Raw genomic sequence first — 27,745 nt, forward strand, 5'->3', positions numbered from 1 at the left:
ATACTAAAGTTTTGTTTTTTTTTTTTCCGGAAAAATGCACAACTTTCCTGTTAAAAGCTGTACTTCTCTTTCTCTCTGGCTACATTGGCGATTCTCCAGTTAGTTCAATACTTTAAAGGCTGCAGCAGCATGCAAAAGAATTTCATTTCACTGTTTTTTGTTTTTTTAAAAAAAAAGTTAAGAAAGGTCTCCAGGAGATGATGAGTTTTATTGTCTTGTCTGGGTAGAGGTTTGATTTGCTCTCGAATGTTCCAGGGTGGAGAAACTAGGAGAAAGCACAGGATGCAGAGGTCTATTTGGTGTAATTTTCTCCCTCGTTCTCATCTTCACCATCAATGGAGAGAGCAGCATACTTGCTTGCAGAACTGAACTTGGAAGCTGGATTTTCTTCAGGTTTCTTTGGCTCAGGTGCAGATCGGGAGTCTTAATCCTTTTTGCCGTCTTTCCTATCCGGCTCCTTCCAGTGGTCTTTGTTCCCTCCGTCTCCTGGACCACGGCTGGAGTTCCCACTGTGGCCTTTTGGGACACTCACCCCATCTACTTTGTTTTCATCTGCTTTAGTGAAATGAAATTTAGAGATGCCTCTCCTTGCTGGTCCTTCCTCCGGGGCTGAGCCGGGACTGCTTTCTCTCCACCACTCGTGGGGGACTTTTGCTCTGTGTCCGAGCTCTGAGATCGGGCAGGAGGGTTAGAACTTCGCTTCACCCAAGCATTCTCCTTTGGTGGAGGGGCTGGCATTACCTTCAGAGGCTGTTCAGATTTGGGTGGCTTAGAAGTTGGAGAGTGACAGTCTTCCTCCTTATTCGGTGTTTTATTTTCTAGAGACTTCTCACTCTCTCTCTCCTTCATGCATCCTGGTCTGACTTACTTCTGCCAGTTGTGGCCGAGGTTCCAGTCTGTGATGACTCACTTCCTGTCCTGGACCGTTCGCGTTCCTGAGTCTCTTCACTTCGCCAGCTTGGGTGTCTCTCTCGAGGCCGTCGCTCTAGTTTTGGCTCATCCAGCTGGTGCTGCAGCTTCTCCTGCTCCTTCTGCAGCCGCTCTTCTACTTCTCACTCTCTAGCAGCTGTGTCAACAGGCTTTGCCCCTCCAAAGATAGAGGCCGCTCGACGAGACTGGGAGGTGCTAGCGGAGGAATCATCTTCCTTAGGAGTACTCCGAGGCTTTAGATTCAGTTTGGGTCTTTGGGGGGGACCTCTATCATCACGCCTATAGTCATCCCGAGAGTAATCATCTCTGGAGCTCCAGGACCGGTTGTCTCGCCTGTCGTATCTGTCTTCATAGCGGTCCCCGCCTCCTCTGTAGTCGTCATCCCTTCGGTACCCACTACCAAATGCTCTTCTGCCACTGCCTATCCTGGAATCGTAGCCTCTGTCATAGTCTCGGCTGCCTCGGTCATTATAGCGATCCCGGCCTCCGTATCGGTCCATATCTCGGCGTGGACCATCACGATACCCATCCCGATATCCATCACGGTATCAGTCTGAATCGTAACGGTCTCGATCCTTGTCTCCAAAGCTATCATCACCTCTCCTAGGTGGGTAGTCATCGAAGCTGTCTGTGGCAGGACGCTGTATCTGTTTTGTCAGAATCCCGATTTCTATCTCGGCCAAAAGAATGATCACCCCTATCTTTATCCTGTGCTTGATCAGCAACGTCCACTCGAATTCTCCTGTTACCTAGAGACTCTTCGTTGAGGCTCAGGGCACTGAGCAAAGAATCCAGGTCCTCAAACTCAGCGTAACCAAAACCTTTCCACCTCTCTGGATTGCTGGGTTCACGTGGTAAACGCACTGCACTGATATTTAATCCTCTAAAGAATTCCTTAATGGAATCTTCTGTGACATCATAGGGCAGGTTCCCTAGAAAAGCAGTATAGGGTGGCGATTTTGGAAGACGGCTCCGGTCGATATTGGGTTCCCGAGCAGCCCGTGGAGCAGTGGGCAGGATGGAACGGTCAATTGGAGGTGCTCTATACACGTCATCGCCATTACTGTGCCAAGTGGTTGAAACATCTCCTTCCAGGCCGTCTGTTTCATCAGCCCAGCTGACTGGTTTGGGGACATAGGTGCTTCCTCCCCCAGTCCCTCCACCCTCAGCCAGAAAGTCTGTTAGGGAGATAGTGTTCCCCTTCTTCTTCTTCTTTTTTGCTGAGGCCGCCATGTTGGGAGAGGGAGAGAGAACGCAAAGGACCCGGATGAGGCGATCACGTCTTTACTAAAGTTCTTAATTTCCATGCAAAGTTTCCACATAACAAGGGGTTTGTGTATGTATGTGTGTGTTTATTATGACATTTAGTATTAGTTGCAATTTTCTTAGGAATCACATTGTTGTAAGAGTCAGAATACCCTGAGACAGAACCTTTCTGGAAATGTGGGCAAAGGTCTTACCTTTTCCAGACTCAAAGCTACCAACTGCAATTTAAGTGATGCCAATCCATTAAAGCCAATATATCATCCAGATAGATGATATAAATGACATCAAACAGCTTAACAAAATGGCATGCGACTTTGACTGAATTCCAGAAATTTGGAATAGCTGTAAAAATGCCTGGCTCTATCTACTATCTTACAAGTAGACAGAAGATTCTAAACAAATGTGATAAATAGGTATGATAATTGATATGGAAGTCCCAAATTGTTAGAAAGAATTCTAACTAACTAGCCAGGATTTTCAGCAAAACCAAGCCAAACCAAAAGAAAGCAAACATTAGAAACATATAATTTTCATATAATCATAATTTTCATATATGAGAGAGAGATCATATAATTTTTCTATAGCTTCTTTTCTATATATAGTTTTATTTTCATGAAATCTCTTTGTCCTTTTATAGTGCTCATTTGTCAGGGGAAGGGAATTTTTTATATCTTTATCCTTTCCTAAATTTCAGCTTAACACATTTTTCTTATTCTGCATTTCTTAACGTCAATATTAAGTTTGAATCAGTGTTACATGAAAGCCACTCAGGGTGCTTTCACCTACTTTCTCATTCATGAACACAATACTGCAAGTCAGAACAACATGACTTTTAAAGAATTTTAAACTCCCCCTAAACATTTCAGTGATGAATAACTCTGGATTATGTAAAGACGGTCAAGCAGGGAGTGTTTAGGGGAAACAACCTATCTGAGAAGCTGAAAATTATGATTCCTAGACAAAAATAAAGTGCTTTATTCAGCTCTACACTCTGCAGGTCATAGTACCATGGTCTTCAATCAACTTTTAATAGGAAAATAAATGTTTCACTGGGCTCATTTTGGGGATACATGGGATTCCCAACCAATCTATACTATTAAACAAGTAAAGGTGGCGTAAGAAAGGTTTGGAAGCAGGAACCACATGCTCTGATGTGGTAAATGCAAAGTCACCACTCTCTTTAGTGTTTTTTTTTTTTTTAAGATTTTATTTATTTATTCATGGGAGACACAGAGAGAGAGGCAGAGACACAGGCAGAGGGAGAAGCAGGTTCCATGCAGGGAGCCTGATGCGGGACTCGATCCCGGGACTCCAGGATCACGCCCTGGGTCGAAGGCAGGTGCTAAACTCCTGAGCCACCCAGGGATCCCAGTCTTTAGTGTTTTTAAGAACACAAGAGCCTGGTGACATAGAAACTTTGACTACAAAAGTAAATTCACCCCTGGAACGTGTTACTTTACTGACATACAGATATAGAGTAAAATACTGTGGGGTAGTAACAGTATATTTGAGGTATCCTTAATTAGAATGCCAGAAAGTACTACGAAAAATGAAAAGGCACCATAGTAGTCTGAAAATGAAATTGGAGCTTGATAATTACCTTATTCTTTTATAAATTCAGGGCATGACAAATATCATAAAACATTCAGAGATTCTATGATGTGGGAGGAAAAACAGTGTCATTTAGCTATTTATTTTAGGTTAGATCCAAGAATTGCTACTCATTCTGAAAAAAAAAAAAGATGTAACTTTTCAAGATACTATATATTAAAGATACAGTGTTCAGTCTGCGAGTCTAATTTTAATCTTGAAAATCACTAATTTCTTTTTTTTAAGATTTTATTTATTTATTTATTTATTTATTTATTTAAGAGAGAGTGAGTAAGCAAGAGAAAGAACATGAGTGGGGGGAGAGGCAAAGGGGAGGGAAAAGGAGACTACCCACACTGAGCAGAGAGCCAGGTTAAGGCTCAATCCTAGGACTCCAGGATCAATACCTGAGCAAAGGTATTGACTTAACCAACTGAGCCACCGAGGCACCAGAAAATCACCAATTTCAAAGAACCTATCAGATAAATCTCTCAAAAACTGAGCACATATCCAATATGAAGGCACAAGTCTTGTAGGTAGACTGTGAAATACAACCCTTTGGCTTCATAAATCCTTCGATCCAAAAGATTCCAAATACAGAATGTTCACTGTTAATACCTTCTTCATTTAAGACCAAATTTCAAAGATCAGGTACGTCTGCTTTAAGCTTCTGTTTTTTGTTTTTTTTTTTTAAGATTTTATTTATTTATTCATGAAAGATAGAGAGAGAGAAAGGGAAGCCCAATATGGGACTCAATCTCAGGCCCCGGGATCAGGACCTGAGCCAAAGGCAGACACTCAACCACTGAGCCCCTCAGGCTCCCCAAGCTTCTATTTTTCTTACTTTTATTTTGTTTGGATTTTGACTCAGTAACAAAATATAGAAAATTACCTTTTTTATGTTCACTCTAATGTACTGTATGTACTCAAGAACACTAGATGATGGGTAGTTCCTCAGATAATCAATGTATAACTGGCATCCAAGACCAACTCGTCTGTGTATGGCACATAACTCATGGAAAGATTTCTAGAAGATCCTTGCAAAATGAAACCTTATTTGACTAAAGTAATCCTTCACCCTATGTTGGGGCATTTATTTCCAAGAATGAGCATTTCTTCCTTTAAATTCTGAAATTCTGGTCATTTTCTTCTTTTCATTTTTATTTTGGAACATAGTAATACACATGCACACGGTGTACTTCTCCAGACAAGTAATAAGACACCGGTAATGAGAAAGTGTTTCTAATATTCTCCACTCATGCATATCCCTGCATATACATCCATTCAGGGGTGTGTCAACATGTCACAAGGGGATAACTTGCTCCTTGGCTCTCATTTTATTATAGCTGATACAGCAGTGAAACACAGCTAGAGAGATTTAGCACTACCTGTCCTTACCAGCCCTCTGCTGCCTCAACTTCCTACCTGTGCACAGGGAGCAGTATCCACACGCGTGGCAGGCTAAACCCTCCTCAGAGCATCTGGGGGTACATGGACCAGCCAGAGACAGTAAGCCAGGAACAGAGGTACAGCCAGGGAAAGCTCCTAATTCCTCTTGAGTATTCTGGCCTGACAAATCTGTAGAAGTCATCAAGACTTGGTACAGAGATGTAACAAGGAAGAAGTAAAGAGGACCTCCACTCTCACCCAAACATAACTGAACAGTACTGGAAAACAGGGCAAGTCAGTGGACAAATACCAAGAACAAGACATAGACCTATGGTTTTCTTATTGGAAACTACAAATTCAACAACAACAAACATGATGTGTTCTAATACTTTCCCAAATAAGTGTAGTGGTAGTAGTAAGTGTTATTACATAATAAGTACTTAGAATGCTAAGTATTTTATCCTCGCAACAAACCCATTAAGTAGGTACTTCCATTATTCCTAGTTTGTCCTTGAAAAATTAGAAACCTAATTTTTTAGGTTTCTAATTTTAATTAATTTTCCCATGGTCACTGTGCTCATAAATGGTGAAGGCAAGAAGGATGCAAATTCAACCTGTCTGCCTCTTAACCACTTACTACTTTGCTGTGGGCCACCACAAACATACTGTCATTTCATTCTCAATGTTTCTTTGCCCGCTTAGTGCCTGGATGCCCCATTTGTCATCATTCAATATTCAAGGGATAACTGTCCTTGTCTCTAAGTAAACTGTCCTGAAGGTTAAGTGTCATTCGTATTACCTGCTTTCCCTTTACCAAGCTGTGTCCATTTGCCCCTTCCATTTTTTTTCTCCACCCTACGCACTTCCCTCTTTTCCTGTTCACTGTTTTCCCCTTCATCTGCTTATTCTTTCTCCTTCCCCCCTTATTCCACTGTCATCTCGCTTATTCTCATTTCCTTGACCTCTCACTGTTACACTTTTCCCTACACACACACACTTATGCACACACATGCACTCATTTTAGAGGTCCTTACTATTACCACCATTATAAGCAAACAGAAAGTAAATATTGAAGCCATGGTCTGGGAGAAAATATTTATTTTACAATGCATATATCTAACAAATGACTTAGAGTATATGTCTAGAATATAGAAAGAGAGAGACAAACCATAAGAGACTCAATCATAGGAAACAAAATGAGGGTCACTGGAAGGGAGCGGGTGGGAGGATGGGGTAACTGGGTAATGAACATTAAAGAAAGCATGGAATTGAACACAAATAAAAAATAAATTTATTATTAAAAAAATAATAATAAAAAAAGGAAAGCATGTGATGTAATGAGCACTGGGTATTATATAAGACCAATGAATCACTGACTCTACCTCTGAAACCAACAACAGGTTATATCTTAGTTAATTTAATTTAAATAAAATTTTAAAAATAGAATATATGCAGAATATATAAGTCAAAGAAAAACTGAATAAATTTTTAAATGGGCAAAGCATAAAATACCTATGTGTTCAATAAATATATTAGAAGGTAAATAATATCACTACTTACTCATCAGTGAAATATAAATTAAAACCATAGTGAGATACCACCACACATTCATCAGAATGGATAAAATGAGAGAGACAGAGAATATCAAGTGTTGGTGAGGATGCAGAGCAAATGGAACTTCCAAACATTGCTAGTGGAAGATTAAAATAGTATATCACTTTGAGAAAACAAAAATAAAAATGTTTACCTATGACTCAGAAATTCCACTCGTAGGAATACAAGAGAAATAACTGCATATGTCCACAAAAAGACTTAGATACAAAAGCACATAGCAATATTATTCACAATAGCTACATGCAAGAAACATCTCAAATGTCCATCAACAAGACAGCATGGAAAAATAAATCATGGTATACTCATAAAGTGGAACAGTGCACTACAATAAAAAAGAACAAACTATTGATACATACACCAACATGGATAAACATCAAAAAAACACTGCAAGTGAAAGGACAAGCCAAACGCAAAGATCACACTATACAAACCCATTTATATGATGTCCAAGAAGGGGCCAAACTAATACACTACTACATCGGTGTATAAATATATAAAAATTTATCAAGATGTATATTTAAGATTTGCATATTTTACTGCCTGTGAATAGTCTCTTAATAAAAAGTTTTTAAAAAGTAAATGGAGAGAAAACTATCTAGCAGAGAAATATGAAAAGCGATGACCTTCCAAATTACTTCTTTACCAAGGTCACAGCATCTCAAGCCCATTAAAAAGTGTCCCTCTTACTTCACTGAGAGTCAATATATAGCTGTGAAGCCTGTGACTGTACCCCATATGGAAAACTCATAGATACATTCAAGGTTTTCAGGATCTTAGGTCTGACAGTCCTGTTTTGTCATCCTTTAAAGTTATCTAAAGGTTGAGAAATCACAGCGCACACAAGCTAACACCTCAGGCATACCTAAAGAGAGTTTTTAAATGGCATACATTTGAATGTATTCATATTGCCTAGTACCCCCCCCCCAAAAAAAAGTAGAATTGTGGAATTGTTCATTTAAAGAATCCCTCTCGAACTCAGTCCCTTGACCCAGGTACTTCATAGGGAAGCTAATAGCACCATCCCTAACACTCATCTCTTCAGGCCCAAGTTCCCTTCAGAAACGAGTTACTCTTGGGGCCACACTTTATCTTTCTAAAGAGGTGGCATAAGTCTCTAGACGCACTGTGTGATACCAGACAGAGCAGGTGTCTGGTGTGTTGATACACCAGAATTAAGAGTGCAAAATAATCATGTTAAGAAAGTAAGAAAAAGAGATCCAAAGGATATGGAAAGCCTCCTTTGCCATCAAAGATTTCCAGTTACCAATGTCTCAGTGTAGGTTGACAGTGGGACCTGGGGGGCATGCTCACTTTTAACAATGGGGAACTGAAACAACAGAGCCAAAATAGTCTCAATTCCTCATGAGCCCTTTCTGGGAAGATAGCTGGGGTTTTGATTAACTGAAATGACTACAGAATATAACCCCTAACTTTACCTTTTGCTTCCTTTCTAAAGCTTAGATATTCCAGAAAAGTATACACCTCATTTTTATATTTCTCAAACACTCAATTCACAAATAGTTTTTGCTTCAGAAGGTAATAACTATTCCTTTAATACATTCTTAGTTTATGTTTCTTATTGGTCACTCTTGTCCATGGATTCTCCTGGCTGCCTTCAGGCACAGATAACTTTCCCTGGTTTCACCTCTCTACAAGACATATTTTTTTTCTCCAAAATAATGAGTATTTTACAAATGGTAAGCACCATTTCACTTACACTTGATTCTTAGATTCTTACTAGGAAGGAAAGAAACTCTAAACCAGGAAGTACTACCATACAGACGATTCTGAACCTATAAGTTCTTTGGCATTTAGGGGCTAATTGTTTTTAGCAACACATTAAACTTTAATTGAGTTTGTCTTTTACCTGAGATTTTTAATTATACACATTGCCACATAGAGATATATTAGATATACTGCATCATATTCTTTTAATAGCAGATGATATAATATAAGGTTTGAATGAGAAATCATGGCCAGCCATCAATTTTTTTGAGATACCAAAGTTAATTGAATACATCGCAGGCTTAAGTTAGTTTAATTTTAATTATAAATAATCTTTTCTTATTCAAATGTAGAAAAAGCAGGACAATGATTCTAAGATAAACCTGATGTGCAGCAAAGAGTTAACATCAGGCCTGTGACTGTTATCTTTAGAAAAGCTGTAAAGGTGGGCCCTAGCTGGCATCTAGAAACTTGGATTCCAGGAGGGTACCCACCAGTCCCTAAATGGTAAAAGTGTTCACTGTGCCTAAACTGGTTCTGCCAAAAAATCTGGTTTATGCTGAATGACTGCTTTCCTTCTGGGAATCTGAAATTTAGCCACATGCTAGCTAGAGGGTGCCTCCAGTGACCAGCCTCCAGTAAAAATTCCGGGCACTGAGTCTGTTTTATATTTTGCGGGTTTTTTAAAATTGTGCCAAGAACATTTAGCACGAGATCTACCCTAGTGATAAATTTTTAAGCATGCAACACAGTATTGTCCACTATAGGCATAATGTTGGACAGTAGGTCTCTAGAAAGGATTCATTTTGCATAGTTCTAACTAAATACCCATTGAATAGCAATTTCCCATTTCCCGTACCCCAGCCCCTGGCAACCCAAATTACTTCTTTACCAAGTCTACTGTTTCTATGAGTTGCATTATTTTAGATTCCTCATGTAAGCACTGAGTCCTTCATAGGTTTCTCTGCCAGAAGGCTTATCTGGTGATACATTTCACATGTGCTGTCACAGCTCATTTCTAGAGGAATTAAGTGCATCCTGTTTGACTGAGAATAGAGACTCTCAGAAGCTTGTGTCTGGATTCCTCTCGATTTTGCCCCATGTGCCTTTTTCTTTGCTGATTTTGCTTTGTATTCTTTTGCTGTACTAAACCTCACCATGAATATGACTATTTCCTGAGTTCTGGAAGATCATCTAGCAAATTATGGAAACTAGGGATTGTCTTGGTGACCTCTGACACCCCTGATATCTGGGAATCCTGCCCTCTACACAGATGAACAGTAGTGGTGTTGATCCCAAAGAAAGGGGAAATCAGTTTTTTGAAACAGTGTTTTTCAAAGAATGTTCAGGTCAAGCTGCCATATAAAATTCCCAAATGCTTTAGTGTGTTTGATGAATAGGAATACACTCTTCTTTAGATATATAGTTCAACAAAAACTAAAACCAATACCCAAAACAACTAAACAAATATTTCTTCTTTCCATTACTTCAAAGTAAGAATTTGCTATATTCTTATCTAATAGTAATTTCTTTATACCTTTTAATAACACAGCCCCGTTGAGCTGATCTGTAAAAATTCAAACAACTAAATTCAATATCTTAAAGAACAGTTAATGGGAAAATTTCTCCTGATCACAACTTTTCTAACAACTTTTAGGAAAATCCAGAAGTATCTTCTCTAGACATGCCTTAAATTTGACAGAGAATGGGGGAAGAATCACACTTGTCACATAACAAATTGTTTTTTGTTCTTGTAATCTTAGCAAATGCTCTAGAGTGTTTCCAAGTATGGGCCACTGGCATCCTCCTTACTTTTCTATTCAAGCTTCTTAAAAATGCAGCTGAACAAAACAGCAAATAAGGGATGCGGCCATTATCCATACTTTCTTTCACAATTTTTTTTAACCTAGTGATGTTGCTTTTAAAGGGTAAAAACTTTACTGGTAAAGAGCAGAGAGAGAACAAAAACGTAAATACTCTGCAAAGTTGGAGATATAAATGTAATTGCATGATTAAGACGGTGACTATGTGTGATCCTTCCATATGTACTAATCCTAAATAAAACCACCTCACACTGGGATCTGAAACAGTATTCTGGTAAGTAACACCTTGAAATGCCAAAGGCCAAATTACTAGGCTCATGAATATAAGTGCATATTTCTTTTGATTCTAATTACAGGACAATCTATTCTTGATTTCAAATTGGCTTTGCATCAGTGAACATTGCCTACTGTTTCCAGATATGTATGTCTATGTGGTAATTTTTCCATTAGTTCTCATTTGTTAAGAATATTTTTATTAAATCACATATGACCAATATTAATTTTCCAAGTCGAAGTCCCCTTTCCTAGACACTTATGATCATTCACCAATACCTTTCCAATCCTCTGTGTAAAACAATTTGACTAAAACAGCTTCCCCTGCAGAGACAGAGACATTACCTGAGGAAAAAATCGCCCTTCTTTCTTGTGACTCTAGAAACCCCATTTTCTTCCCACTCAAATCAAGCAATGAGCCACAAAATCTCAAAAGACCAAAGAAAACAATCACCATCCAAAATACAAGATGGGAAAACGTGGCCCAAAGGCACTCACCCACTGGAGTCTGCAGAAGTGATAGCAATCAGTGGTAGAATCTTCAGGGGAAGGCTGGTTGGTCTTGGAATGTTCTCTGATTCGCTTTTCAAGTCTGCTTGTTCCAACTGTCTGAAGGCAAGAGGTGGGAGCTGAACATTGCGGCAAGAAAGTCTCCGGACGAGATAGGGTTCCATTCCTCGGAAAGGGTCTTCCTCTTCATTACTGGAATGCAGGGTTTCCTCAGAGGCCTAATGCAAGGGTTGAAGAAAGTACAGTTCTCAAGAAAAGTCCCAGCACTGATCAAATACATAATAGCTGTATACTTTTGGAGAAAGAAATTAAGAGAAAAGTATACATGAAAAATGCTAACTATGAAGCAACAACACTAACAGAACAATATTTGGTGCAAAGATTAGAATAACTGAAATCTAGATTTATTTTTAAAACAGTAAATTTGTTCACCAGTATATTTAGATATGGCTCAGTTGTTACAGTTAACTGACATCTCCAATAATTTTAGAATCTATGAGCTTTGTGTGTGAATTCTATAAAATCAAGGGCAAATCAAAATATTTCTCTACTTCTATAAAGTGATTTACAAAAAATTCACATATATATCTCGACATACAACATACCTATATACCTACATGCCTATGAAGAGCAAGGAAGAGAATGAGTCCTATTCTTTTTCTCCAAACTCAGGACCATATTTGTAAAACATTTTCATGTTATGTGTTACTTGGATGAATATTCTGTGCAAACCTTTATAGTAAGATTTTGTGGAATTAAAAAAAAAGGACATGAAAAGAGAAGCTGAACACCCAGTAGAGTTGTTAAAATCATAGCTGAATTTCACAAATTAGATCTTTATTATCCACAGGCAAAGGCAAATCAAATCTAAAATAAAGTAGAAAATTTAGTATTTTGATCCTAATTGGAAAAAAACATACTGTTACATGAGCACTTTTTATTTCCCAGAGGTTGGACAGTCTATTCTAACAATGCTTATATGCATGGCCTCAGAACCATAGTCTTCAAATGTTACCAGGTAACATGCTGGGTTTTAGTCTTTGTGTTGCCACTTAGTTGTGTTCTTGGAGTGTTGCTTAATCTCCCTGAGTTTTTCTGTTGTTGTTGCTGTTGTTTTTATTAGAAACATAATAAACTGCATTCCTCATTACCTGCAATGTGATAATCATAAATAACAATCTTGTTTCCTTCTGAGTTTTACAGGTAAAGAAACTAGCCAAGGGAGGCAAAGTACTTTTCCCCAAAATTAGCTCGTCCATTATAAGTTAAAAACTGACTTTGAAGAGTTCATACCTAGTTTAGAATTTCTATTGTACTCCTTATTATACTGTCTTTGAACAAGTAAGGTTGGTTCTCCATTTGAACATTGAGGGTAATAATTTTTATTATTATTATCTCAAGGTTATTGTCTGGAACAGAGATATGAAGTATTCAAAGCACTACTATCTGGCACAGTTTGCACTCAACAAAATGGCAGCTACTATTATTATAATCCAGGCTAATTTCCTTTATATTCTCACAGCACTATGCTGCCTTTTATACTTCCTTCATCCATATGAATTCCACATAGAAAATGTCTTTTCCTGATTTATATCTTTAAAAAATGTAAAAGGACATGCAGTGATGTACTCTCTTCAGCCTTTGGTTTTATTATCTAATTTTATGGATAAGTAGAATAAAATAAGAGCACCAAAAAGGTAAAGAATATGTCTAAGATAAAGTCAAAGTTCATTTATTTCAAATCCTAGATATGAAGATTCAGATTCTGAGAATCTGTGCTCTGTTCTGAGGAATCTTCTTGATTTGTAAAACAACAATAATAATAATATCTTTAAAAAAGGAGCGAGTCCTGACACTTCCAACAACATAGTTGGGCCTTAAGAGCATTATGCTAAGTTAAATAAGTCAGAAAAAATAAATTCTGTATGATCTCAGTTACATGTAGAATCCGAGAGGAAAAAAAAAAAAAACCTCATAGAAAAAGAGGTCCAATTTCTGGTTACGAGAAGCAGGGGTAGAGGGAGGGGAAATTCAATGAAAATGGTCAAAAGGAACAATCGCCCATTATAAGATAAATACATAGTAGGGATATAATGTACAGCATGATGACTTCAGTTAATATTGTTATATAATATATATGGAAGTTAACAAAGTAAATCCTAAGAGTTCTTATCATGAGGAGATTTTTTTTTCTTTTTCCTTTTTGTATCTATTTGGGATGATGAATGATAACTAAACTTATTGTGGTAATGATTTCACATTTGTAAGTACAAATTACAGTGCACCTTAAACTTATATACTGCTCTATGTCAATTATATCTCAATAAATCGGGGAAAAATTAATATTAATGACTAATATTTGTTGAGTCCTTGTTAAATGGTGCTATGTTTTACATATACCAATTCATGTAAATTTTACAGAAATCCTGAGTTAGGTTTTATTACTTTTCCCATTTTGCTCAGAGAGAAACAGAAACCTATAAAACAGCATGCCTTCATCACACAGCTACATGGTTAGTAGGGTAACTATTCCAGGTTGCGTGGGACCTTCTGATCTTAGCACTGAAAATTCCATATCTGGGGAAATCCCGCAGGCCAAAACTAGGATGGCTGATTACCCTACAGGTCAAGATCCAACATCAAATCTATTTTTAGTTAAAGGTGGAGCTATTAATAACTATGTTTTTTTTTAATTTTTATTTATGATAGTCACAGAGAGAGAGAGAGAGAGGCAGAGACACAGGCAGAGGGAGAAGCAGGCTCCATGCACCAGGAGGCCGACGTGGGATTCGATCCCAGGTCTCCAGGATCGCGCCCCGGGCCAAAGGCAGGCGCCAAACCACTGTGCCACCCAGGGATTCCAACAACTATGTTTTACTACCTCTAACAAGTATGGTATGGCAGGGTGCAGATACTAGAAGAGAACACATACGAATTGACCAAAACTTAATAAGCTTTACATTTTCATTAAAATAATAACAACAACAGAACTGAGATCAGGACAGCTTTACATAAACACTGAAAATTAATGATAATCCCTGTTTATTAAATCAGGAGATAGAGCTTCCAGGCCCAACTTTGCCACTAATTACTTTGTGGTGTTAAAGAGTCACTGAACCTTTCTGGGCTTTAGTTTCTTTAGACATAAAGTTGAGAGATTATACAAAATGAAACTTAAGGCCACTTTCATTTTTGAAACAGTCTGATTTTATAATGGCCAATGGCAAAATCAGTGGGTAGAGAGACGGCAAAATCAGTGGGTAGAGAGATGGCAAATACAGAAAATAAAAGGTAATATACATCACATTTCTTGCTTTTAGATTGAGAAAGTGAGCCTCTGTGTTTTTGTGAAGTTCTGTGTGTTCATCTAAGGACATAAGCACAAACTGAACCCACATCCTGGGATTGCTAACAGGTCATAATTTGCCTTACACGTTTCTTAAGAGCAGTTAATGACTGAACTGTAGAGATACCCTTTTTCAGGATGAATATGGAAAAAGAAGAACAAAGGATGAGTCTAGCAGAGCTGAACACTGAATGCAACTGGCCTAAGCTAATATATTTTTATAAGTGCTGAGCTGCCCACTCTGACAATAGCATTGCTACTGCAAAAATGCTTTATATAACCCAGGCTATCTGATGAAAGACTCAGTGTTTGTGACATTCTCTTTTAGAGAAAACCTTGAGAGGTAACCTCTTTTGAGAGAACAACCTCTATTAAAAATAAAGTGTAGTATTTTTATCCTGACAATAAAAATGTTAAAACAGCCCATGTCTATATCCTAACATTTCCACTCAAAAAACCAGTATGATAAATGGCTCTTTAAAAATTCCAGATCAGTGTGTATCAATGACATTTCAAAAATAAATAAACAAGTTTATCTGGTGGAAGGTAGGAGGTTAAATGGCCTAATTTGGGAAAAAAAATGTAAAACTGACCACCAGAACACATATATCTTACTGCTGGAAAATGGCATTTTTGCAAAGGTTGGAGGGATAAGATAGCATTTATAATATCCCTAAGCCATTATTTCTCAAAATATGATGCTCAAATCCCCTGCATGATAATCACAGATGGTGCTTGCTAAAATTCAGATTCCCAAGCTGTATTTCAGATCTGCCTAATCATAATCTCTATGACCAGGGCCTGAGAGTCTGAATAAGGCCCCAGGATGACTCCTGTGCACTAAAACTTGGAACTAATGGTTTTGATATTTTAGACATAGTCCAGTAAGACTGGCAAAGATCCAGGTACAAAGAGATTCATTCCAGCTTATTTGTAATAATGAATAACTGAATGTAATCTAATTGGCTTAATAAATTTTGATTTATCATATTATAAAATACTATGAGGTTGTTAATGCAGGATATGTGATTATAACATTGACGAAAAACAGATTAAAAGTGGCCTTATTTTTGTAAAACAATGCTAAAACAACAAAATGAAAAATCAACATACTATATTCATAGAAAAATTCTGGAAGGATATATTCCAATTCTCCAAAATGGCTTTTTCTGAGAGATGGCATTAGTGGTGATTTTCATATTTTTATTACTAGCTCCTATATTCTCTATAAAAATGTATTATTTGGGGATTAAAAACTACAGTGAGAGTCTCCATAATAAAATGAAACAACATTCACCTTATTATTAATGGGACTCATAAATACCACTTAATTTGCTTTAAGACATACAATATCAAAAGAGAAAAAAACACTAAAACTTTTGAATGAGTGACCACAAACCTGTTACCTTGAAACAAAATGAAATTGTCTTTGGTAACTAAACCATTTATTTGGAACAGCTGACCAAAAATAATAATAATAACTTTGAGATAATTCTTTTCACTGTTAGGACAAATATGTCTCTGAAAGGCATACCTAAAGAAAATAATCACATGATAATTAACATAACAAATGAGTGAATACTAAGCATATTGTCATCATTATCATTATTATTTTCCTTTCTGTTTCCTTCAGCTTCTATGCAGGGTATTTAATTAATTTCTTTGTTCTCTTTTTTTCCATCCCAAAGTACATAGCAAATCAGTTTACAAGGCCCTAGGAATAGAAACATATACATAACTAGTGTTAAATAAATCGCTGTGGTTGCTAATAATCTCATAGTTGTTGATGTTGTTTCACATGTGTATATAAAAATGAACTTTTCAATAGAGAATTATCTTTCAATGTATATACAGTGGCATTGTAGGAGAGAATGTTTCTGGGCACACAGCAACATCCCCTTTCCAGGCTCTGCTGGAGGCAGTTGTAGACATACCAGGGGTGTGTGAATTACAAATCAAGGAAATGTATATCACTTTCATACCTGGCCCATAAAACCTGTGAGTGCAACCCCTTGCCTTAGACTGAAGATCATGGAGATAAAAAAATGGAAGTCATGGCTTCTAAATCACTCTTCAGAGGAGGGCCACTGAGCAGTCAGAAACACTTAATTTGAGCTACATGAGCCACAAATAATTTTTCATTCTGGGAAGCCACTAAAATTTGGGGTTTCCTTATTTATAGCTGGTGCTATATTATATATAATCACAACTTGACTCTTGGGGTTCCAGTTATCTTCATCGTGACATCATTCTTTTTTAAATTTTTTTTATTGGAGTTCAATTTGCCAACATATAGCATAACACCCAGTGCTCATTCCACCAAGTGCCCCCTTCAGTGCCCATCACCCAGTCACCCCAACCATCAGCCACCTCCCTTTCCACTACCCCTTGTTCTTTTCCCAGAGTTAGGTGTCTCTCATGTTTTGTCACCCTCACTGATATTTTCACTCATTTTCTCTCCTTTCCCTTTATTCCCTTTCATTAATTTTTATATTCCCCAAATGAATGAGACCATATAATGTTTGTCCTTCTCCGACTGACTTCTTTCACTCAGCATAATACCCTCCAGTTCCATCCACATCGAAGCAAATGGTGGGTATTTGTCATTTCCAATGGCTGAGGAATATCCCATTGTATACATAGACCACATCTTCTTTATCCATTCATCCATCATTCTTCCCTAGTAAATTTCTCAGTTAAAAGCCGATTAAATGGGCAGCCCGGGTGGCTCAGCCCTTTAGCACCGCCTTTGGCCCAGGGCGTGATCCTGGAGACCCAGGATTGAGTCCCACATCGGGTTCCCTGCTTGGAGCCTGCTTCTCCCTCTGCCTGTCTCTGTCTCTGTTTCTGTCTCTCTCTTTCCCTCTGTCTCTCATGAATAAATAATAAAATCTTAAAAAAAAAAAAAAAAGAACTGATTAGGTATCCACGATCTCCAAGTTCCCCGTTGGGCACTGGAAATGCAGGTGCCTGAGGTACTTCCTTTCCCTTAAGTGCTTAAAGTCCTGTTGGAACACAGATAATAGAAAATCACCAGTAGAAAGAGCAAGAGAGCTGTGACACAGGACTTAGGGCCTTCCAGGACTACGGAGGGAGGGCGACACAGGGGACTCTGCCCCCGGGGAGTACAGAGGGAGGGCGACACAGGGGACGTAGGGCCCCCGGGAGTACGGAGGGAGGGCGACACGTCTGTGCGAGAAATGGGCCTTGGCAGAGGTGACCCCCCAGGAATAGAAAAGGGGGACGTCGGATTCTGTCACCTGCCCAGTCAGTTCTGCTGCTGCCACAGCGGGATCCGCGGCGCCCGCCCCCTCAGCCTCCTCCACCAGGCGGTCCTTCCGCGCCTCTCTCCTCATCCCACACACGGCTGCTTCGAAACCTCGGGAGCCGCCAGGGTGGCCGCCGGCGCACGGGGGCGGGGGGGGGGGGAGGGGGGCGGCCGCCCCCGCTAGGCCGGGCTGTGCGGTCCCGCGGCGCCTCCGAGCGCCAGGCCCCCACCCCGACGTCTCCACCGCGCGAGGCCCCCTCAGGCCGCACCGGCGAGACGCCTCCCAGGGGTCGGCCCGAGGTCATGACCTCCCGTGACCTCCGCCCCCCGTCCCCCGCGGCCCTCTTCCGGGCGGGGCGGCAGCGGCCGGCAGGGGCTCCCTCCCGGCGGGGCGGCCGTGGGGGCGGCGGGGCCGCGGCGAGAGGAGCCGGGCGAGGGGGTGACTCCCGAGCGGCTTCCTCAGTGGAGCGGGCAGGGCTCGGTGCCAGCGGGCTCCGCCGACCACTGAGGCTCGTTGGAGACGTCGAGGCAGGTCCTGTGCGTGTCCTGTAAGGTCCCCCGGGCCCCTGAGGGGACGACGACGGCGGCCAGGTGCCCATACTGGTGAGAGGGAGTGTGTCTCCAGGAAACAGAGGTTGGTAATTTTTGTTACTGTGGGGTGGATTCTCCCCTGTGGCCAAGGAAAAGCCAAGGTGCAGCAGCCCGAACAGTACGGTGGAAGCCACAAAGATTGCAGCATACCGCCATTGGGTACCATCGGGTATCCCAGGACACCCAGGCTGCGCGACCAGTCGGAGCCAGACCAGTCACTGTCCTTTAATGTGAGAATAACTACACAGCTTTGGGAATATCCATCCCCTATCCCTGGTATAACTGGATTGATTTCATTTAGAGTGATACTTCTCTTCCCAGCATACGGATGTCTGTCTGCATGCTCAAATGTCCACAGGCGGGGTGAGCCAAATGAACCATCCCAAACTTTAGCATAGCCATCTATGGCTTATGGTTTTGTTTTGTTTTTTTAAGACTGATTGATTGATTGATTGATTGATGGGGGGGAGGGGTAGAGGGGGAGTTAAAAACTTAAGCAGACTGCACTGAGCGCTGGGGCTCAATCCCACAACCCTGAGATCATGACCTAGCAGAAACTAAGAGTCAGCCACTTAACCAACTACACCAACCACCCAGGTGCCCCTAACCATCCATGGTTTTGATGGTGGTATTTTTAGGACCCTTCTGGTCAACAGTTTGATGTACAGTTTGAATGAGTTAAAAAAAAAAAAAAAAAAAAAGAACACGCAGGCCCAGTTACCCAGTTATTGATAGTGTGAACCACAAGTCAAGTTTCTGGATCAGTATTAGTAATATTAGATGAATTAAGAGTAAGAGTTATTATTAGGTTGTTATTCCTTAATATACTGCTTTAAGGCCTTCTAATCCCCTTTCTGAAGTGGTTATACCCACTGTGGTAATTCTGACAAACTAGAAGGTGGCAGCTGTCCACTTACCCAAAAGTTGGATTGATTGCTTTGCCAGACATACAAGTGGGCTCATGCTAGAAAGGTATTTCCATCAAGGTGCCCACCTTGTGACCAGACACCAGAAGAACAGCAAAAGTCCAAAGCTGAAAAGATAGCTATTTACTAGGAAATCGTATGGGAAAATATTCACCGTGTATAAAAATTACATTTGTGCCCTGATCATTAGGTGTTAATGTGGCTGGAGCTTCAAGAGTTTGAGCTCGTTGTGTTTACGATGCCAGGGGAAGGCAGCACCGTCAGATGCGGAGAGATGGACTAGGAGCAGAACTTACCAACCCAAGATTTCCGTCTTTTTCTTTCTTTAAATGGTGTGTGTTCCATGCCAATATAATGTGTTTCAAGGAGTACAGCTTACAGCCGGACAATGGAGTCCCAGTTGAACTTATGTAGCTGCTCCTCACCTAAAGGTGCAAAGTAACCCATCCATCCTGGTAGGACATTCCATTACAAATTCCAGTAGAATACACCTTCCCAAGGTGTGATGGGGCTTGATATCCTCAGCAGTATAACATGTCAGTCCTCAGTAAGAGTCGAGGCGATGGCTGTCTCCCACAACTGCCATATATTTACAGCCTCAAGTGTCTCTACAAGGGTCCTCAATCAGGCAGATGGGGCGATAGGCCCTAGGGTTGATCATTCAAATGTTTTAAAGCCTAGGACAGCACTTTAATCCACCCCGCCAAAGTGGTTTTACCTGTTAGTAATTTAATTTAGTATTCCATTATTCCTTTTTACTAACTCTGTTACTTGGGGGTTGAACCTCCATTCAATATCACATTCCACATCATGACTTTGGAAATGGGACCCCTGATCATTGTCTATTTGGTGAGGGTATCCACTGAGTTTCTCTAATCCCCTAATAGTGGCAGCCTGCTTTGCACAGCAATGGAGGAAAGCTTGGGTTAGCATAAATACAGTGTCCACACAGACAAGGCATATTTAGAACCTTTACTTGGAGGAAGGGGCCAGTATAATCAATTTGCCAATTCCTCACAAAATGGGAACTTCTATGGATGGCTCCACACTTCTTCGGCAGTTGCCTTAGACATTATTTAGAACATGCAGGACATGCTGTCACTGCATTAACCAAGTTGCTGTATTTCAAAAGTAATCGGACATCCTTGGCAATATGCAATCCCACCAAGTGCTATAGTGGCTGCTCTTTCTATGACCCAGTCTGCTGTATCTACTAAAGGGTAAGTTGCATCTACTAAAGGGTCAGTCGGTAAAGTTTGTACCCTAAGCTAGGACATCAGTTTCCTGATTTCCAGGGGTTATTATTGCCTTGAGTCATATAAGGTAGAAGACCGTGAAGGCTACCTCAAATTCTTGTAGGAGAGCCCAAATGCCTTTCACCTAACCTGACCCTACAAGGGCTTATTCATGATCATCTACTTCTAGGCTTCCCATTGTCTATAGCATAGGGTTAATCCCTTTATAGTAGACCAACTGTTTGTGCAAAGGGTTAATTGCCAGGGATCACAAGTGATAACCAACCAAACTGCTATTAGTTTAGCCCACTGGCTGCTGGAATTGTTTCTTTCCATCCAGATGGTGTCAGTGTTGGGCTGAATAGTGACTGCAACCCATGTGGGTGGGTTGTCCCATCTGTATAGGAGGCATTAGCAGGAATTTCCCCCACTCTTTAGAGGCCACCACAAGAACAGGAGTGGAGGCATTTGGAGAATCTATATACTCCACCAGACCTATAGCACCCATATTTCTAGAGACAGCGGGCTAGCACACTGAGTATTCCTCTGTTGCAAATAGGCATATTTGCAAGGGGTGGGATACATTCTCCACCCACCCCTTAAGAAGAAGGGGAGTTCATATTGCGATAGACTGTTCCTGCATAAGAGGCTCAACCTGGCGGAGTACTGTGTATGTTCTAGGAGCTGTTGCTCTATGGAGGTATATCTGGAGGTATTTCTATTCCCTTCAGAGCTGGGACCAAAATCCTAGAGATATTCTCTCCTCCTGTTGTCTTTGCCATAGTGCCCAACCCATACAGACATGTCAAATTCAAATGGTAGCCCTGTTTGGAAGATGCCCAGAGCATTAATCTGCTTCATAAGTACTTTTGTTTTCTCAAAGGCAGCTTGGTTGTGCTAATCAGTCTCATATGTGCCCTTTCTTTGCCAGGCAGTCTAAGAGACAGAAGTACTGTGCCAAGGGGGAAATAAAAGTCCTCCAAAACCCCAAAATCCATACAAAATCTCACCTTTTTCAAATTCTTAGGGGTAGGATAGGCTCACAGTTTGTTAATCACAGCTTCTGAGACAATGCATGACTTATCCAACAATACAGTTCAAATACAAAACTTTACAGCAGTTCCTGGGCCTTAAATTTTTTGTGGGTTCACCACTCATCCTTTCCATGCAGATGTTCCAGCAAAATCTGCAGAATATCCTGCAGCAGAGTCAAGTCTTCATATCTTAACATATGATCGTAATCAGCATAATGGATGCATTTTACTAATTAATGCAGCAAAGAAGAACAGGGATAGATCTTAGGTTACCATCCCATGACATATTGTGGGACCATGCAGATAGCTTTGGAAAAGCAGTTGGAAAGTCTACTGTTGCCCCTACCATATGGAAGGAAATTGATCTGTGACTCAGTGGCCAGGGTTATACTGAAAAAAGCATTTCCTCAGCCCAGTAAAGCATGATACACTCCCATGACTGTAGCCCAAGTATCTAAGATAATTGCAACATTGGACATAGTCCTGTAGATGAGGGAGCACTACCTTGTCCAGTTGTGAATAATTTACAATCATCTGCCATGAGCCACCTGGCTCTTTGAGCATCCATCCATATTGGACTTTTGAAAGCATGACAGGCAAGGAATACAATATTGCTTCAATGCAAGTCTTGGATAGTTTGTCCTATTTCCTTGTGCACAGGCAATTTATATCGTTTGACTATTACCACTCTTCCTAGGGGTGGTAGATTTACTGGTTCCCCGTTGATGTTTCCCTTCAGCACTGGTTTTATTACTCTAACCTAGAGGCAGAACTCACCAACAGAGATTTGTAGATTTGATCTCATAGATGTCAATAGCCAATACGTTCCCTGGTATTGGAGAGATAAAAACCTCATATTGTTATAGGTGTAAATACCCAATGTGCAATGTCAAGACCTTCCTGACTGTAACCATTGTCCTCCATAACCATTGGTGATAATGAGAGAGCCAGAAGATTTCTGAGGGTTACCATGTATAAGAGTACATTCAGCTCCAGTATCAACCAGAGCCTCACCTGTATGTCTGAAGGACCAGCGAAGAGCTAACTGTGCAAGAAGCTCTGATTGTCTCTAATGGCCCTCACCAGGAGGCAGTCTCAGCTTTCATCCTTTATCTGGGGCTTGGGAATCACCCACCTTAGATACTGTATCTAAGATAGTATCTTAGATACTTAGATGGGACTGTATCCCTGAGGCCTCTCCTTAAACAGAAAGAGCATCAAGGATGGTATGTGCAGTCCCAGCAGCATAAGGTCAAACTACATGTATTTCTGGATTACTTTTACTGGACCCTTTACAGCTGATTGAGAGTCTTTTGATTTTTGAGCTCCCATTCTGTCTTGGGTCATCCCAATAGCCCATTCTCCAAATTTGTCAGTTTCTCCCAGATGAGTCTTGTATCACCTGACATCATAAATATCATGTCTCATGATGGAGCTCAGGCTAGATATCAGCATCCCCCACTAGGATCCTAGAATATCTTAGCTTTCGTTCCTGCAGTGAATGTGCCCCAACCAGAGCCTCCAAAGACAGGGAGAGCCTCCTCAACAGCTTAAGAATGCCTGCAGACAAGAATAATCCAATCTGTAAGGAAATGAGTTATTTAAGCCCCCAAACCCAAGGCAGAGCTTTTGCTGACGGGAGGGATGTGTAGTGATGTTTTTCATTTTCTCTGCCTCCTATTCGGTCAGAGAATGCCAACAACCATCCCTTTCCATAGATCTATGAACCATGCCTGGATACTTCCTCTGGCCTTTTGCTGGAACCTGGCAGCTCTGTCAATAAGCTCAATGGGCATATTCTCTCATTATGAATGTCTCCTGAACTAGGGTTGCCCTGCTAACTGGAGTTGTTGCTGTCCATAGTATTAGGGGTCAGACACATGGGGTTTTGGTCTATTTCACTATCACTCACAACAACGTCCTTCTCTTTGTTCCCCTCACTTTTCTAGGAATTCTACCTCTTAGCATCCAATCAGGCTTTGTCACAAGCACTCAGACCTTAATTCTCTACAACTTGTGTCCCACCTCAGCTTTGCAAAGTAGAACCTTAAGGACTACAACTTATATCATCCTGCTTTCCCACCTGGTTTGCCAGCTTCAAAACTGGCAGAGAAGTGGACACCTGCATGTCCTTCTCTAACCTCAGTTTTTCTTCCGACTTTCTAACTTGAGCTTCAGCCCCTAATTGGGATCATTGCCCAGCTAGCCAAATTACCCACCATAGAGGCCAGCCTACTGTGGCAGCCAATCATTTCCCCTCTTACCATAGTGTGCCATGCATGGGTTCTAAAACAAATGTGCCAAACCATAGAGCTTTTTCAAGGTGTTCCCATAGTCATGTGGCAGTCCACAAGCATCTAAATATGGACCACTCTCCCCACACAGAGATTGATAATGAATTTAAAATTTTCCAATTTTTCTTGTGCCTCTATCACAAGACACATTTCTTCAGTCTCCTGTCTGCCTTGCTGATTGTTGGTTCAAAATCTCAGGAGTTTCCTGTTTGAAATCTGAAACTGTCCTTTGTACACAGAAGGCAAGGAAAGACCAAAGAAAGAAGCTATTCCAGATGGGTAGGTGGCAAGTTTAATAAGCAAGAGGGCTTACCACAGGCTTGTCTTGGATGACTGCCAAAAGAGTAGATCTCATCACCCAGCCACAAGAATCTTAAAAGCTTACAAAGCGGTCTTATCTGGGTTCAGTTCACGTGTAATGTATAGACAGTCTCAACAACACATTGCTCCCTCAGTGTTGCATCCTTGAAAATAGCTTCCACTGTAGGGATGGTGGGCAGAACATACATTCCAAGGACAGGGAGTGGGAAGGGAGCCTCCAATTGCCTGGGTCCAACTTGCGGGTCAGCTGGTGGTCATGTTCTCTCAATGAACTCCTCCTCAACATGTTGAAAATATCTAAGACAATGAAAACAAGTAACTTCTGCCTTTTAATTTATGACCTTAAGTCAGCCTTCAGCCTGCCAACTATAGTGAGATGATTTGTTTATGTTTCTATTCCCTTGTTAGCTTAGACACGTCTGGAAGGAGAGGAATGTGCCATAACAACTTTTGTGCCTCTATCACTCAGCCAGTACCTGGGACAAAACATAGGCAAAGTAAACCTCGTTGAAGGTATCAGTGAAGGAAATAGATAAACCTGACTCTATTCCGTCAACTGTAAGAAAGTGGGAAATGGGGAAATAGTGTTAGATGCTGGTTATTACTCGTCTTGGATTTGTATCTATTAATATATGGTTAACGCCTGTAAAGTCCCTCTTGCCATGTAAGAAACAGATTCACACATTGTGAGCTTCTGAACACAGACATCTTTCAGTACCATTATTCTGTCTACCACAGATATGTTCTCTTGTCCTTCCTTTTTGGGCAAATTATAAATTATGAAATGAGAGTCGTGAATTGCTGCACTGGCTGGGATTTCTCCCTTCATTTCTTCCACCTTCTAATGAAGTAATTTATCATCCCCATCTTGTTAACTTAGGGACTCTCAAAGTTTGTGATTTTTTCCAAAACAGAAATTTGACATCCATGTAACATTCATTTTTCAGTGGCACTTTATATCACTCCTTAATCTGGCTGTGTTGTCCTTCCTATGACTCTACCTCCCTGTTCCTCCTGGGACTACCACACTTCCCCCTACTCCAACTTGCAGTTCAGCTAGTGATACCAATCTACATCCCCCCCATACCATAGCTATAAGCATGGACTTCTGGTCCAAGGATAGAGAAACAAAATCCTTTTGAAGATTTGTATATTGCCGAAGTGGGAACATGTAAACCCACTCCTCCCCACTGACGGTGAAAGGCAAGATGAACTCTGGAAGAACCTGTGTCATGTCTCCCAGCAATCAAAAGAAACTGGACTGTGGTAGGAAAGAATGAAGCTGAGTTTCAGGGGAGCAAGATGAACAAGATGCAGAGGAGGTTCTTTCAGAAATTTTATTCCCTTGATTTATGTGAACAAAGGACCCATCTCCCCTCCTTCACTCTTATCAAAATCACACAATCTTTTTGTTTATTTGTCTAAGCTAATTTGAATTGGATTTCAATCATTTGCAGCAGAAATATGCTTTATTGGTATAGTCCTGTTCTGAGTATAACACTCGTAAGGATTATACTTAAAATATCCCTTTAAATTGTCAAAACAACAAAAAATATATATGTTACCTTAGCGGCTACAGCACACAAAAAGGAATTTCGTTTAGAATTCCAAGATTTTAGTCACTCAAACTGCTTTTGGTTAGTCCCACGTCTTAAACTTCTTTCAAATATATATTCACTATGATAAATATTTTCACTTAAATTTTTCAAAAAGTGCTAAAGATTTCAGGCACTCATTGATTCCAAAGTACCTATGCTATCCAGAACATTGTAGAAGTTAGCAGGTTGAAGAGTTGCACGGGTTTTAGGGAAAAGAACAGACTAGGCTGAAAATAGAATTGTATCACTTCCAATTTTACACCCCTTTTTCTTGTATAATGAGTTTCCTCCAAAATTAAGCTCTGAAAAAGTAGTTTCCCTGTGTCTCAATTTGCAGTATAAACAAGACAATTTTTGTAAACTGAGCCAATGTATCCTATCACTGTAATGACCAGGATACTATTTTAATAGGTTACTATTACAATAAATTAAAGATCGTACAATTCAAAAGCACTCTATACCAAAAGTAGACATTTTCGATATGTATTATACCAGTGTGTCTCCATGAAATTGTTCATGAGACATAGAGGAATAATTGAAAATCTGCCTTAAGATTCCCTAAGCCAAATATTTTCTCCCTTATTTCATTACTCATTGTATGTATTTATCTTAAAGTCCAATGCTAAGGTTGCCCAAATGATCTTATAAGAAACTCAGAAGTCAAAGCAATAAAGATAAATACCTAAGGTCTTTCAATATTAAAAAGGGCAGGCATTGCACTGAATTAACACAATCCATTTTCAAAAGGATATTTGAATACTGATACAGAAAAGGCACTCTTTCAAAAATGAGTTCTATATGAAAAGAAAATCTCCACCTCAGGTTAACACAAAGATAGTGGATAGCTCTCAAACATCCACAGAACATAATCCAAATGCAGGCTGTGATTTCAAATGGATTAGAAGACAAAGAAATTATCAAAGCCTTTGTAAAGTCATCCTCTGTAATTCATTCATCAAAACTTCTAAAAAGTTCCTAAAATCAATAGAAAACTTCCCATTCAGCAACATTCTACTATATATCCTCATCAAAAAGAAATTTTGAAACTATGAGATTCAGTCAACTTTCTGTAAATAGCATTGTACCTTTCCTGGATGACCTTGAAAAATGAAGCAGATTCTATTTTTTTTGTAGAGGAAGCAAAGAAAATTTAAGGAAAAAAATGTGACTTCTATCAATTATTGACTTCACAATGATATACAGTAATAGGATCATAGCTACAAAAAAGAAACTAACAATTTTTGTGGACCCCTGAAAATCATGTCTTCCTAGAAGAATGGGTTAAAACTCAGCGGCTTATTTTCTCAGTGCTTTGAAAAATATCTTACTTGAGTAATAAGGGTGAAACCACAATATTAAGAGGCACACAAAGACCTACTGTCTTCACTTTCAAATTTAATTTAGATACCAGTATCAATCAGAAATATATCTTCGAACATGAAAGCACAAACAAAAATGTTCACCGAAGAGAAAGTATATTTATAATAATAAGCCAGGTCTGTAATTCTAGAATAAACTAACAGACTGAGGTGTAGAAAGGAAAAGAGAAACAGAGTAATGCTGTATTCCTCTTGAGATGGAAAGAGCAAGGAATTGTGCTTTCACTCTTGGCTTTGATGTTTAGACATAAAATATTTCATTGATAAACTGTAGATCAAAATAATGTTTATATTATCTACATTCAATATTATACTTAATGGTGAAACGTAACATTTATTCTCCTTAAAATAAAAAAAATACAAGAATGCTCCCATCTACCCCTTTTATTTAGCATTATTAATAATATTTATGGTACTACATGTTCTGTATAAGTAACTGCTTGGTCTTTGAGTATCAAATAATGTATAGAATTGTTGAATCACTATATCGTATACCTGAAACTAATATAACACTGAATGTTAATTATACTGGAATGAAGGATAAATGAATGAATAAATTGATAAATAAATAAAATTTCATCCTCAAAAAAAAAAAAGGACTCTTCATGAAAGACTGTTATTATTCCTATTTTT

At 39.8% G+C, this 27,745-nt stretch overlaps 1 protein-coding gene, 1 long non-coding RNA gene and 1 pseudogene across 28 annotated transcripts in view; 1 reads left to right on the top strand and 2 right to left on the bottom strand.

The window, feature by feature from the left end:
* Positions 1 to 27,745, bottom strand: part of PDE4D (phosphodiesterase 4D) — a 1,438,885-nt gene that overhangs the window by 905,504 nt on the left and 505,636 nt on the right. For 21 of the 26 annotated variants that reach the window (XM_049097700.1, XM_025448312.3, XM_025448311.3 and 18 more), the window contains one exon: positions 11,109 to 11,338. In XM_049097700.1, the coding sequence (XP_048953657.1) occupies positions 11,109 to 11,338 (230 nt within the window). Of the gene's footprint in view, positions 1 to 11,108; positions 11,339 to 17,726; positions 17,883 to 27,745 lie in introns of those variants that run through there. The other 5 variants (XM_025448310.3, XM_049097801.1, XM_025448328.3 and 2 more) reach the window with 2 other exon arrangements.
* On the bottom strand, positions 190 to 11,069 carry LOC125753108 (eukaryotic translation initiation factor 4B-like; annotated as a pseudogene).
* The window catches only part of LOC112660653 (uncharacterized), a 119,922-nt gene continuing 110,272 nt past the window's right edge, over positions 18,096 to 27,745 (top strand). The window contains exons 1-3 of one of the 2 annotated variants that reach the window (XR_003137125.3): positions 18,096 to 18,368; positions 19,442 to 19,583; positions 24,544 to 24,648. This is a non-coding gene — a long non-coding RNA (uncharacterized LOC112660653). The remainder of the gene's footprint in view (positions 18,369 to 19,441; positions 19,584 to 24,543; positions 24,649 to 27,745) is intronic. The other variant, XR_003137126.3, reaches the window with a different exon arrangement.

The sequence above is a fragment of the Canis lupus genome, chromosome 2 (assembly GCF_003254725.2).
Source record: "Canis lupus dingo isolate Sandy chromosome 2, ASM325472v2, whole genome shotgun sequence".
NCBI lineage: Eukaryota > Metazoa > Chordata > Mammalia > Carnivora > Canidae > Canis > Canis lupus.